The sequence below is a fragment of the Perca fluviatilis genome, chromosome 2 (genome assembly GCF_010015445.1).
Source record: "Perca fluviatilis chromosome 2, GENO_Pfluv_1.0, whole genome shotgun sequence".
Classification (NCBI taxonomy): domain Eukaryota; kingdom Metazoa; phylum Chordata; class Actinopteri; order Perciformes; family Percidae; genus Perca; species Perca fluviatilis.
In genome coordinates, this window is record NC_053113.1 from 16,828,785 (window position 1) to 16,843,294 (window position 14,510).

The 14,510-nt window shown below is 39.4% G+C and overlaps 1 protein-coding gene across 1 annotated transcript in view; it reads left to right on the forward strand.

Annotated features, from left to right (window-relative positions):
- The window catches only part of LOC120573299 (alpha-2-macroglobulin-like), a 58,324-nt gene that overhangs the window by 29,071 nt on the left and 14,743 nt on the right, over positions 1–14,510 (forward strand). The window contains exons 16-20 of the mRNA XM_039822956.1: positions 5,256–5,405; positions 5,840–5,986; positions 6,093–6,225; positions 6,347–6,512; positions 13,315–13,540. Of these exons, the coding sequence (XP_039678890.1) occupies positions 5,256–5,405; positions 5,840–5,986; positions 6,093–6,225; positions 6,347–6,512; positions 13,315–13,540 (822 nt within the window). The remainder of the gene's footprint in view (positions 1–5,255; positions 5,406–5,839; positions 5,987–6,092; positions 6,226–6,346; positions 6,513–13,314; positions 13,541–14,510) is intronic.

Consider the following 14,510-nt stretch of genomic DNA (forward strand, 5'->3'; position numbering starts at 1 on the left):
ATTTCTAATTGGGGATGGTTGGACCCGCCCCCTATGCTTTAGCCACGCCCCCTTTCACAGCTAATGAACCGTATGACGTAGAGTCTTGTGTGAGCTATCGTTGAACTCGGCGGGGAGTTCCCTTTTCATCGGTTACGGTTTGCGGCTTCTGAGTGCCGCGCAAATGCACGGTCGCAAGGAGCGGCGTCCGCCGGTAACCCCGACGCGCACAGAGGCACGAGGGCCCGTCCATCGCTGCTCGCAGCTTTAATCTGTGATTATATTCGCTGCTGACCGGTGGATATTTCGACGCGATGGGCAGCAGCTAGCGAGCAGTCCAAAGCTAACAGAGTGATATGGCTCTGGCTGCAGCTAGCTGGTCGACTAACCGGGGTAGGAGCTCCGCAGACCCGCATTTAATTCAGTTGTTTGGCCTTTTTTAAGCTAGTTTCTGTGCCATGTCATCTTTAATTTAACCAATATTTTTTGTATGTGTGTTAAGTTAAATGATCAAGGGAACGGCTTACTTTTTGGGATATGTAGGTCACTGAATAACTGATGATAGTTATGTGGGACCTGTTAGCAGGAACAGCTGGTTAGCACAGCAGCTAGCTGGGTGAGGAAGTTTTATTATTATTATTTATCAGTCATTTAAAACAGGCAATACATATACATGCTTGTGTTGGTGAGGATTACTCTGCAGATTGTGTATGTGAGAACAAGAACAGCGAACGCACTCGTTTGACTCATAGGTTTGACTTGCCGTCTGTCTACAGAATAGCTCTTCCGCCGTCCGTCATGGCGTTCATAATTCGCGGGAGTAGAGTGTGACGTCACGTGCAAAGGGTCTACAGTCGTGGCCAAAAGTTTTGAGAATGACACAAATATTGGTTTTCACAAAGTTTGCTGCTAAACTACTTTTAGATCTTTTTTTCAGTTGTTTCTGTGATGTACTGAAATATAATTACAAGCACTTTATACGTTTCAAAGACTTTTATTGACAATCGCATGACATTTATGCAAAGAATCAGTATTTGCAGTGTTGGCCATTCTTTTTCAGGACCTCTGCAATTCGACTGGGCATGCTCTCAATCAACTTCTGGGCCAAATCCTGACTAATAGCAACCCATTCTTTCATAATCACTTCTTGGAGTTTGTCAGAATTAGTTTGTTTTTGTTTGTCCACCCGCCTCTTGAGGATTGACCACAAGTTCTCAATGGGATTAAGATCTGGGGAGTTTCCAGGCCATGGACCCAAAATGTCAACGTTTTGGTCCTCGAGCCACTTAGTTATCACTTTTGCCTTATGGCACGGTGCTCCATCGTGCTGGAAAATGCATTGTTCTTCACCAAACTGTTGTTGGATTGTTGGAAGAAGTTGCTGTTGGAGGGTGTTTTGGTACCATTCTTTATTCATGGCTGTGTTTTGGGGCAAAATTGTAAGTGAGCCCAGTCCCTTGGATGAGAAGCAACCCCACACATGAATGGTCTCAGGATGCTTTACTGTTGGCATGACACAGGACTGATGGTAGCGCTCACCTTTTCTTCTCCGGACAAGCCTTTTTCCAGATGCCCCAAACAATCGGAAACAGGCTTCATCGGAGAATATGACTTTGCCCCAGTCCTCAGCAGTCCATTCACCATACTTTCTGCAGAAGATCAATCTGTCCCTGATTGTTTTTTTGGAGAGAAGTGGCTTCTTTGCTGCCCTTCTTGACACCAGGCCATCTTCCAAATGTCTTCGCCTCACTGTGCGTGCAGATGCGCTCACACCTGCCTGCTGCCATTCCTGAGCAAGCTCTGCACTGGTGGCACTCCCGCAGCTGAATTCTCTTTAGGAGACGATCCTGGCGCTTGCTGGACTTTCTTGGACGCCCTGAAGCCTTCTTAACAAGAATTGAACCTCTTTTCTTGAAGTTCTTGATGATCCTATAAATTGTTGATTTAGGTGCAATCTTAGTAGCCACAATATCCTTGCTTGTGAAGTCATTTTTATGCAACGCAATGATGGCTGCACGTGTTTCTTTGCAGGTCACCATGGTTAACAATGGAAGAACAATGATTTCAAGCATCACCCTCCTTTTAACATGTCAAGTCTGCCATTCTAACCCAATCAGCCTGACATAACGATCTCCAGCCTTGTGCTTGTCAACATTCTCACCTGAGTTAACAAGACGATTACTGAAATGATCTCAGCAGGTCCTTTAATGACAGCAATGAAATGCAGTGGAATTTTCATGGCAAAGAAGGACTATGCAATTCATCTGATCACTGTTCATGACATTCTGGAGTATATGCAAATTGCTATTACAAAAACTTAAGCAGCAACTTTTCCAATTTCCAATATTGATGTAATTCTCAAAACTTTTGGCCATGACTGTATATAAGGTCAGTACCCGATCCGTTCCACCGGCACAATCCGTTCTGCGCATGTGCAAGATGACACGTATGCCATGACGTAGGCGCAGATGATAATGCTGCGTTCATGCAACCACCACCTCAGAATAACGGCACCGCTTCCACCTGCACGATCCGTGGCACCGCTTCCACCTGCACGATCCATTCTGCGCATGCGCAAGATGTTCACACGCTAGCCTCCAGCTAAAGTTAGTTAGCTAATAGCTAATTCGGCGGACCGCTAGGTGATTATAGTGGTCTGCCGTTAGCCTCCACCGGGAAGCTAACGTTAGTTTAGCTAACGGTTAATTTGGCTAACCGCTAGCTGACTGCAGCGGTCTGCTGTTAGCCTCCACAGTTAAGCTAACGTTAGTTTAGCTAACAGCTAATTCGGCTAACCGCTAGCCGAGACAGCATGTAAACTTTAAAAGACCCTCAAAATAAAACTTGAAAATAAACGTTAACATATATAACAGCTGTTACGTCAGTTCTACTTTACTTGTGCTCATTTAAAATACAATCAGTCAATTCTTGTCTTTATTGTTATTACTGTAAAGTCTTAATTTAGCTGTAGCCTGCTTTTCCGATTATGTTTGACTTAACGTTATTTTAGACTGAATGGCCTACGTCATGGCATACGTGTCATCTTGCACATGCGCAGAACGGATTGTGCAGGTGGAACCGTTCTCTTAATACATCCATGGGTGGAACGGATCGGGTACTGACACAGCCTCTCGGGAATTATGCCACACAACAAAGTAGCCTACCGTAGTATTGTGTGCAAAGCGCCAGTTAATTTAAATACACGCTTAAAAAAAAACGGGCGCCCCGGACAGTAGGTAAAAAGTGGAAAAGAGGACATTGGTCACCCTATCATAATGCCACCAGAAATATCACACAAATATCGACAGGAACCGCGGCATCCTATAATGCCACCAGAAATACCATATAAACGGCGAAAGATGCCGTGGCATCTCAGGAAAAAACATTGGCATCTCAACCTGCCACAGGAAATGCTACTGCTAACAGAGGCAGATGCCGTGGCATCTCAACCTGCCACCTTAAATGCCACTGCTAACGGAGGCAGATGCCGTGGCATCTCAACCTGCCACGGGAAATGCTACTGCTAACGTTGCTAACGGAGGCAGATGCCGTGGCATCTCAACCTGCCACGGGAAATGTTACTGCTAACGTTGCTAACAGAGGCAGATGCCGTGGCATCTCAACCTGCCACCTTAAATGCCACTGCTAACGGAGGCAGATGCCGTGGCATCTCAACCTGCCACCGGATATGCCACTGCGAGCTGCCGATGCCACTATTTGATCTAGCTGTCTCTATTGGTTTGTACGCGATCTATCAAACCTGCACAGACCCGGTGCTAATACCCACCGGTGCCTTAACGACCGTTATCTACCGGCTCAAATAACAACGCGGATTTTGGTGCCTTATTTAGGTGCCTTATTTAGGTGGCACTTAAATGCCTGCGCTTCTCTCTGATGCTCCGAAAACGGACGTTAAAGGGAACTGAAACATCGCCGCACGGGACGCTAGTTAACACTACAGCAGCTAACGTTAGCCTACGGTTAGCTAGCAGCTGGAGTAAACACGGTTAAAATTCTGACAGCTAAACGGTGTAAAAGTTTGTCTGTATTTCACTGGAGAGGATTGTAACACCAGACTGTAGCTGCCGTTGTCTGAAAAACACAGAAGAGATGTGTCACCTTTTTCAGCCCTGAGTTTGCAGGTATGATTTTAATATAACATTATTATGGTCATATGATTTTGTCCTAACGTTTTGGGGTTAAGCTGTTGTCCTTAATGGCAAGGACCCCTTAACTTAAAGTGAGATGTAGCAGGGACCCCCTACTACATATTGTATAAAATTAAGTTGCATATTAAACTGGGCCTACAATAACTGTTAGGGCAACCTAAAGCGTTCTTACATACCCTTTTTCATAAGCTATTAAAATATTAATTGTTGGCATGATTTTATAAATCATATTTTAATGGTACATACTGTATGTGGCACAGTAAATCTAGGATTAACTGTATCTGTGGGCTGATATCTTAGGGACTACCTTACCTATAGGCCAATAAGCCTATCATCAGTGGGAATTTATATTTGCTATTAATATGTTGGAATTATGTTAAGGCATTTTAATTTTAAAAGACTCAAAGATAATAAAAAGACTCAAAAGACTTTTTATTTTAATTTGGAGGCCCCCCTGCAATGACTTTGAGGATCCCTTGTTGAAGATCTCTGCCTTACATTACTTTTACTTTTATACTTTAAGTAGTTTTGAAACCAGTACTTTTACTTAAGTAAAAAGCTTGAGTTGATACTTCAACTTCTACAAAAGTCTTTTCAAACCCTAGTATCTATTCTTCCACTTGAGTAATGAATGTGAATACTTTTGACACCTCTGCATTGAACAGATTATTATGTAAATGTAGAATAACTGCAGCGTTGCTTTTTGGCATCTAGGCTATGGCCTCATCACATCTCAAAAGGAAGCACCAACCTTAGCAGAGCAGGGAATGGGGAGTGACAATAATATCATAACCCCCAAAATCACTTTAGATACAGAGCTCCATTATGAGGAATGTATTAAGCGTCGGCAGGACCAACTGCCATGTGGCCATTCCACTGGCAGGAAAATGCTGTCTAGTGAAATCGCAGAAAGATCAGAGGTTTCATTAAAAAGCTATTCTGATGGGGTGGCCTCCAGCTCACCCGGTAGAGTATGTGCCCCATGTTGTCTGGGTCCTTGGTAGCAACCCGGGTTCAAATCCGACTTTTTTAAAGTTTGAAAAGATCCAGGATCTCATCTACCACTAAAGTCCAGATGGTATGATGTGTCTTTTCCGATTGTGTCAGGTGTCTCTGGAGTTTTCTCCGTCCTCGGCTGTCCCAGGAGAGGAGACCATCATACAGGTTACCGCCCAGCCAGAATCTCTGTGTGGTGTGAGCGCTGTTGACCAGAGCGTCCTCATCAAGGAGCCAGGGAAGACTCTGGATGCAGTCAAGGTAACTACTGGAATCAACCAAAACTATATGCAAACATAATTTGTTACCTCTGTATAATCCTTTGCAAATTTATCATCATCCATTTTTACTCTGCTGTTATCTACTTGTGCCATGGTTAATCTGTCTTCCTTTTCTCACCAGTTGTACATTGTTATCAACTGTGCAATGCAGCTCAATGCTCATTTTGTTCTTTTCACCCAGTTGTAAGCGTGTTATGAAAATGCTATAGTATAAGGTTATGATCACATATGTGAGGTGTAGCCCTCTGTAAGAGTCTGCCTTATGGATAAAGGCAATGATTTGAAAGATATACTTTACATCCACTTTTCAAGATATAAGAGTATCTTAGGGTCCAAGAGTTTCCCAATTGTCAGATCTTGATAGAACATCAAACATTGTCAGTTTATAACTTTGAACCAAACCTTTCTTTTCAGATATTTCAATTGTTGCCGGTCAAAAAAATGTCCTATACTCCATATAACGTTCGAGATGATGCAGAATGTTTGCATGTGAGACCGAGAAGATATGTTTTGCCATACCCCCATGGTGGTGGGACAGCTGATGCTTATAAAGTTTTCCAGGTACTTCCTGCACAAATGAGTGTACAAAATAAAGAATATACTAATAAGTTATTGTTGCACATTTATCAACTTTTCAGTGGTGTCTGTTTGTTGTTGGATTATCTAGAATGTAGGGATGAAGATGGCAACAAACATGGTTATCCGAGAGCCTTCATGCCTCAAATACAAAGGAAGAGAATACCACCAGGGCCACCAGGGCCACCGTGGCTTTGGTGACTATGGTGACTATGGTGACTATGGTGACCTTCTTTTTTGCTCCATCAAGTGACACATGCTGAATATTTACTACCTCATTAAAACCGGTGACTGTGTCATTGCTTTCATTTGTTTCTAACAAAAGATGTTATACTTTCTTCTCAGGTGTTAGTTTTATATATAATTCGGTTTCTAACAGAATGGACAAAATGGCAGCCCCTGTCCTTGACAGTCCTGTGGACCCTGATATGTCGTCTCCTGATAAATCACCAATAGAGACAGTCCGCACTTTCTTCCCTGAGACCTGGATATGGGACCTGGTGGAAGTTGGGTGAGTTTTTGCCACAGAGGGTTTTGATGGTAATAAACGTGTTTGAGTGTATGAGTGCATTTTTTTGCCTGAAGAGTATGTTCACCTTCCCGCTGTCTCCCTCCACACATGAATGGCATGAAACTAATTAGCTGACACTGCTCCTAAGCTTCTTTTTTTTTTTTTTTAACTGATGGCTCATTCATTTTAAGTGTTATTTTAGTTAGTTATTCTAAGCTGAATGTAAATGTATTACTCATTTTTTTTATGGAGCTAAATCAGGGCCAAATGTTTTGTTAATTTGAAAAAAATATAGTTGAAAAACTAAAGCTTGAAATTGAAAATTTAAGTTTTGGTCAAAACTTGGAAAAAAATAAAACCATGTATTCAAACTAAAAATAAGTGTACCAATTTTTCTTTCAGTTTGAATAAAATTTAGATTAAATTCTGGAATTATTTTTAATAAATTATAAATTAAAATTTTTCACTTTTTTATATTTGTTTCCAGTTCCACATTTCATATTTTCAGATTCAAAACTTATTTTTTTTACGGCTTCAAGTCTTTTTTTTCGGTTTCAAATCTGTTTTTTTTCGGTTTCAGATCTGTTTTTCACTTTCAGATCATTTTTTTTCGGTTTCAGACTTTTGGCCCCGATTTTGCGTAGGGGGCGTGGCTTCAACTCAGAGGGGCGTGGCATTATGAGTGACAGCCTAACCCCACACATTAGCTACAAAAGAGAGCGACATGCACGCAAGCCCCCAGGAAGAGCGCCGTGTCTATATGCCACCATGGGCTTAGCGGATAACGGTGGTACTGCACCCCATGGCCCAGAAAGACTTTTCACATAGACATTGCATGGCGAAAGAAACTTCTCTATTTCAGCGGATAATTTGTTTCGGGGTATATCAACGTACCAGCCCGAACACTGAAAGGGTCCTTGTTTAAAACGTCACGTTTTTAACATTTTTAACATTCACTAGAAGCAAATCCAGAATTATTAAATTTGAAATGATGAACGCGCATAATGGACGCGAGCAGACCCACGGGACTGCGCACGCCCGCTCACGTGACTGTTCTCCCGAGCTCATGTAGCTAGCTGTAATAACAACGGATATAGCTTATGGTTGTAATTCACCATGTGTTCTATCAATACGTCCATGGTATTATCTTATGAAGTATCATACATCCGAGGGATGTATGTATGTTGTAAAGCCTGTTACGTGGATGTAACGTCATTAGCGTTTCCCAAACTTGCGGGGCTATCGGCTAGCTAGCTAGTTGCTAACATCAGGGTTAGCTAGCATGGCTGTATTAAGATCATGCCTACATAACGTTACTACAGACATAGTGATTACATGGCCTTGGTTCTCTCTTATGAGCCATCCGAGGGCTGTATGCTGTAAAGCTTGTAACGTGGATGAGAGATAAAGCCATGGATGAGCTCTGTTCCCGAAACTGCAGGCTAACTGCTAGCAGCTAGCTCGCTAGCTAGCTAGTAGCACGACATAATGATTAAATCTCCTTGGTTGTCTAGCTAAATACATCTATCGTTTATTTAGCTAAGCATGTAAACAATCAGGAACAACGAAAACACAATGTTTAATGTTAGTGAATATTTTAGACAATGAAAACGGCGAGTTCTTGAGTTCGCCACTTGTAAGAGCCACGAGAGAAAACCTCATGAACAAGCATGTTGCTACCGGTTGCTAAGACAACACAAACAAATTGTTGCTATTGCGCGTGTCCACCGTGACGTCATGGGCCAAGAATGCGGAAAAGCCGAGCTCCATGTTTGCATAATGCGCTTTTGAGCACTCTCATTGGAACGTACGGGGCTTCCCGCCGAACACTGTATCCAGTTGTCTTAATACATCCATGCATGTACGTGCCTAGCCTACTCCTGGTTGCTTGGCAACTGTAAACAGAAATTGTCCGGTGCTACCTTCAAGCACGTCTTAAAAGTTACTTCAGAGGTATTGTTAAGTCACAAGAACGATGTTTTTGGATTTAAAAATATTTATTTCTCGATAAAAGTAACAAAATATATGAGATAAAATCCTGAAGCGTTTTCCGCCATCTTGAATTATTTTCTTCGACTCGAGCCACTGACCTACGTCACTCTGCCCCTTCACTCCGATTGGCGGTCGCTTTGTTGCATCGCTCAGCATTTGCATAAAATAGACTTCTTGTCTATTTTGGCCCCGCATTGCTCGTGACAACGGCGAGCTCGTCGCTTGTGGCTGGCAAACGGCCACTCCCATTAAAAAAGAATGGCAGCCTGTCGCTTTGTCGCTCTCTTGTAGCTAATGTGACTGGGGTAAGAAGGCAGAAGACTCTCCTCTGTCATGTTGCCTTCAGGAAATGGTGTTACTGTGAGAACTATGACTGAATGCTTTCTATCCACTATATACATGTGTTTTTTTCTTAACAAACTGATTCCAGTGACAAAGTTCCATTTAAAAAATTGTTTTGGACAATACATGGTACCGATTACACTATAAGAGCAATAAACTGTGCCAGATTGTGCAGTTCAGCACAACAATGACTTCTTCCACCTCCATGTGGACTTTGAATGTAGCACCACAGTATTCACTCGGAAGTCAGCATAGCGTCCGTTCCGTCAAGGCAACCTGCTGGCGCCAGCCCACAGGTAATACATGTGAAAGATATTAGCCTTTTTGAATAGATACTTTGGGACATTATCCCCGCAGTGGCATTTTTTTTGTCATTAACCCATAAAGGGGAAATACGTGGACAGCTGGAAATGAAGCATCGCTAGCACTAAAGTTAGCATTAACTAACGTTAGCTTCACACTAGCTGGTGTTTTTACACTAATTTCAGTGTCCAGCTCAAATTTTTTGACTTAACGTGTAGTGGTCTTTGTTAACCTCTGTTTGTCAGAATGACCATAACTTGACAGTGGCTGCCTGCAGTGTTACCTTTTCATGGTTAAACAACATAACTGTCCTGGTCCGCTTTGTTAATCAATCAATCAATCAATCAAAGCTTTTATTACGGACACACACGGTCCAGAAAACAGACAGTAAGACATACAAAAAGACAAGTTAGTGTATTCTGATACATAAGTTAGGCTGTGGTAGAACCCAGCAAACATTTGGACGTTTAATGACCGTTGAAAAGACGTCCGTCCGCGATGTCCCGTCATGGTTGAAAAATAGTTCCAAAATGAAAGTTGAACCGACGTCTTTGACGTCACTTGGACCGTGAATTCCACGTCTTTTCTGCGCATCCCTGGACGTCAGAATTAGTCTTCTTCTGGATGTTTATAAGGTGTGTTTCTACATAAGTGTAGGCTATATATAAGCCTGCATATAAAATAATCATACACCCATTGTGTTAAATCGTGAACGGCGATCTTGACGTTTACACATCTAAACTTGACCAAGTTTCTAAAAAGGTCCAAAATCGGTCCAGTCATACCTGAACGTCTGTAACACGTTATAATCACGTGTAGATCAAACAACACTTTACTTATACATTTAAGTTCTTATTAATATAATTAAATGCATCTGAATAGGGTTAAGGTTTGTTGCTTGAAATTATGCATAATTTATAGTTATTACAGTAACTACATATAACAAGGACACTGTAAAATAAAGTGTTATCTTATTTTCATTTTAGTAGTTCATTACAAATGAATATAAAGATAACGGGATGAACTAAAAAGCCACAAAATTCAAAATCAAATTTATTTATTTTATGGTTTATACAATACAGATTAACCCGGGAAACAGGAAAAACATGTTCATAACAAAAAAAAATTCAGTTTTAGCTCATTTCCGTTAATTTAGTTCAGTTCGATAATACTGTCACAAATATCTCCCTTTGTGTAGCATCTTTTTGCAGACATCTTTTGCATCAGAAAAGTTATTTGTTATAACCCCACCCCAAGCTCTTCCTGGAGCATGTTTCAAGTGTTCCGCCATAGCCGCATCAATTTCTGATTCAGTTGAATTTGGGCTCCACCTCTTCACAGCATCTGAGGGAAGAGAATATAATAATAATAATAATAATAATAATAATAATAATAATAATAATAATAATCATAATAATCATCAAAACAAACAGTAGGAACAAAAATTACATTAAATTATTTTCAAAATGTTTTTATGGTCCTATAACTAAATTTAAAAAAATAAATGAAACAAGATTTTGCACCAAAAAGCTAAATATCTTTCTCTCTCATATATATCTATATCTATCCCTAAGCAATTCTATGAAAAAAATGTAGGATTACTTCATCTTAGAAAAAATAACCAAATAAGGTTAAAAAAATCACGATAACAGTACAGTGCAGCGTAGCAATTGCATGCAATGTTAAAACATACACTTTCACAACTTTGACTGTATCATTAAACATACTTTATACTATGGTATACCGTTGTATAAGTTCAAAGTAACTTAGTTACCGCGTACGCTACGCTGCTAGCAGCTAATTTTAGCCAAACTCAGTACATTTCAGTTGACAATGTGGGCATCATTTCTTTCGGTTCATTCATGTCAAACAAGTAAAACTCAAGCACGTTAATCTAATAATACAAAATGTACTTACCCAACAGTAGATTTTTAATAATATTATCGATACAACTCAAATCCTCCTCTCCTCGTGGTTGTTCAACGTTCAAGTTACGGGTTCTGGTTCTGGAGTCTATGGGGAGAACGCGTTAACATCTCGCGAGATAATCTATCCTATTGCGGGATTTTGTAATATCGCGAGATATTTTGTTACTACATCTTGGCAGCAGTTTCCCTGTCAATGGCAATTACATTTAATATATGTCAATGATTACATCCAACTCAGACATAAATGGTGACCGGATATATTTATGTTTTACATGTATGCATACATTCATTTAAAAAAATAAATACATCAGGTACAACAGGTTGAAATAATGACTAAAATGCAGTGGCTTTGCAATCACTTAACCACACTGGGCACTGTGTAATTATAATTTATTTAAACAAGATAAAGTAAATGTACTTTGTATACAAATTGTGTATTTCATAAAGATAATTCCTGTTTCTTTTTCTGTTTTGCTTGACTAGACGTGTAAAAGACGTCAATGGACGACTGTCACAGCCTTGGCTATAGACGTGTAAAGGACGTCAGTGGACGTCTTCACAACCTTTTAAAAACTTGGTGAATTAAATTAATTATTGCAGTATTAACCATGCAAGGGTTTAGCGCAGCTTTATCACAATTGATTTCATAGAGGGTCATGATGGACTATAAATGCACGTGTAAAGGACGTCACCTAGTGGACGTCCACTTACAACTGATTCACAACATGGTATATGTTGAAGTACACGTAGCTAAGAATATTGTTTTATTTAATTTTTTGTACAGCACTGTGGTCAACTTTTGTTGGAATAATATGTGCTTTATAAATAAATTGAACATTGAACATAAAAATCAAAATAACAATTATACATGCAACCCCACAGAACTGTTGACATGTACAAATGTATCTGAATGCATTTTTAGGAAATGTTCTGTGTAAAATCTTTTTACCAATTTATGCCATCCTACCGCGACTATTTTTGGCCAGGGACACAACGTTGCCGTCGGACCAATGTTTGCTGGGAAGCCTTCAAAATTTTCCCACTTGGCATATTTTGTAAGGCATATAACTGTCCTGCTGTTACATGTAACGTTATAGTGTAAAACGTAATTTATCAGGCCAGAGCATTAATGTAAAGTCTTTGTCTACTCTAAAACTTGAGCTGGACACTGAAATTAGTGTAAAAACACCAGCTAGTATGAAGCTAACGTTAGTTAATGCTAACTTTAGTGCTAGCGATGCTTGATTGCCAGCTTTGTCCAGCTGCCCACCTTTTTTCCCTTTTATGTGTTAATCACAAAAAAAATGCCACTGCGGGGATAATGTCGCAAATATTCAAAAATGCTAATATCTTTCACATGTCTTACCTGTGGGCTGGTACAAGTGAATACTGTGGTGCTACATTCAAAGTCGTACATGGAAGTGGGAAAAGTCATTGTTCCTGCTGAACTGCACAATCTGGCACAGTTTATTGCTCTTATAGTGTAATTGGTACCATGTATTGTCCACATTTTTTTTTAAATGGAACTTTGTCACTGGCATCAGTTTGTTAAGTAAAAAACACATGTATATAGTGGATAGAAAGCATTCAGTCATAGTTCTCACAGTAACACCATTTCCTGAAGGCAACATGACAGAGGAGGCCAAAAGTCTGAAACCGAAAAAAAATGATCTGAAAGTGAAAAACAGATGTGAAACCCCAAAAAAAGATTTGAATCTGAAAACATGAAATGTGGAACTGAAAACAAATATAAAAGTGAAAAATGAAAATTTATAATTTATTCAAAATAATTCCAGAATTTAATCTAAATTTTATTCAAACTGAAAGAAAAATTGGTACACTTATTTTTAGTTTGAATACATGGTTTTATTTTTTCTAAGTTTTGACCAAAACTTAGATTTTCAATTTCAAGCTTTAGTTTTTCAACTACATATATTTTTTTCAAATTAACAAAACATTTGGCCCTGATTTAGCTCAATACTTTTTGGGCTAGAGTACACATGAAACCCAGTTTAACTGCATTTTCTGAGTTTCTGAGATCTCAAGGATGCAGCATATGAAACAGTTTCACATTTCCACATTCTTTTTAGGTAACAGTAACTACAATGTCGTGGTGTTACTGCAATTAACTCTACACATTAGTAAAAAACTCACATTGTTTTTTTTTTTTTTACTATTTAATCAAGCGAGTATGTTTTTCAAGTTCACCGTATGCGTCTGTGTATCTGCTGATCCAGAGAGTCTGGAACGAAGGATGTGTCCCTCACTGTCCCAGACACCATCACCACCTGGGAGACGGAGGCTTTCTGTCTGTCCCCTCAGGGTTTCGGCTTGGCTCCACGTACAAACATCACCGTCTTCCAGCCTTTCTTCCTGGAGCTCAGCCTGCCCTACTCCATCATCCGGGGGGAGCACTTTGAACTGAAGGCAACCACCTTCAACTACCTGACCAGCTGCATCATGGTAATGTGATTTAAAAAAAATAAATAAAATAAAAATAAAAAAATGTTACCGTAACATTCTTACAATGCAACGCTAACATGCTGATGTTTAGCAGGTGTCACGTTTGCCATTTGCCCCACCTTTAGTTTGGAACAAAATTTTTTTATTTTATATATATATATATATATATGTGTGTATATATATATATATATGTGTGTATATATATATGTATATATATATATATGTGTGTTTTAAATTTTTTAGTTTGGAACTAACACAAAACACAAAGTACAGTAAGATGGTGATTGGTCTGCAGGTATTTTGGTCGTAAACCAAAGTACTTGGCAAAGTGAATATTTTTATTTTTACAATTTACCTGATGATGGCTCTAGATGAAAAGTTAAGGGATCACCAAAAATCTTCCTGTGGTGGAAATTAACTGAATTAGATGGAAATTCATCCAATATTAAAGCAGTTTATGGTTTTGTAATACCTGTGATCATTTGTGATGAATCAAAACTGGTTGTTTGTGTTTTTATAGTTTGTACTTCTCAGAGAAACACTGAATCTCTTTAATTTTCATTATCTGGAACAAAAAAATAAAGTTCATAAATAACAGGACATGTACAGTGTGTATATATATATGTATGTATGTATATGTATGTGTGTATATATATATGTGTGTGTGTGTATATATATATATATGTATATATATATGTATATATATGTATATGTATATATATGTATATGTGTATATACAGTGCCTTGCGAAAGTATTCGGCCCCCTTGAACTTTTTGACCTTTTGCCACATTTCAGGCTACAAACATAAAGATATAAAACTGTAATTTTTTGTGAAGAATCAACAACAAGTGGGACACAATCATGAAGTGGAACGAAATTTATTGGATATTTGAAACCTTTTTAACAAATAAAAACTGAAAAATGGGGGGCAAAATTATTCAGCCCCCTTAAGTTAATACTTTGTAGCGC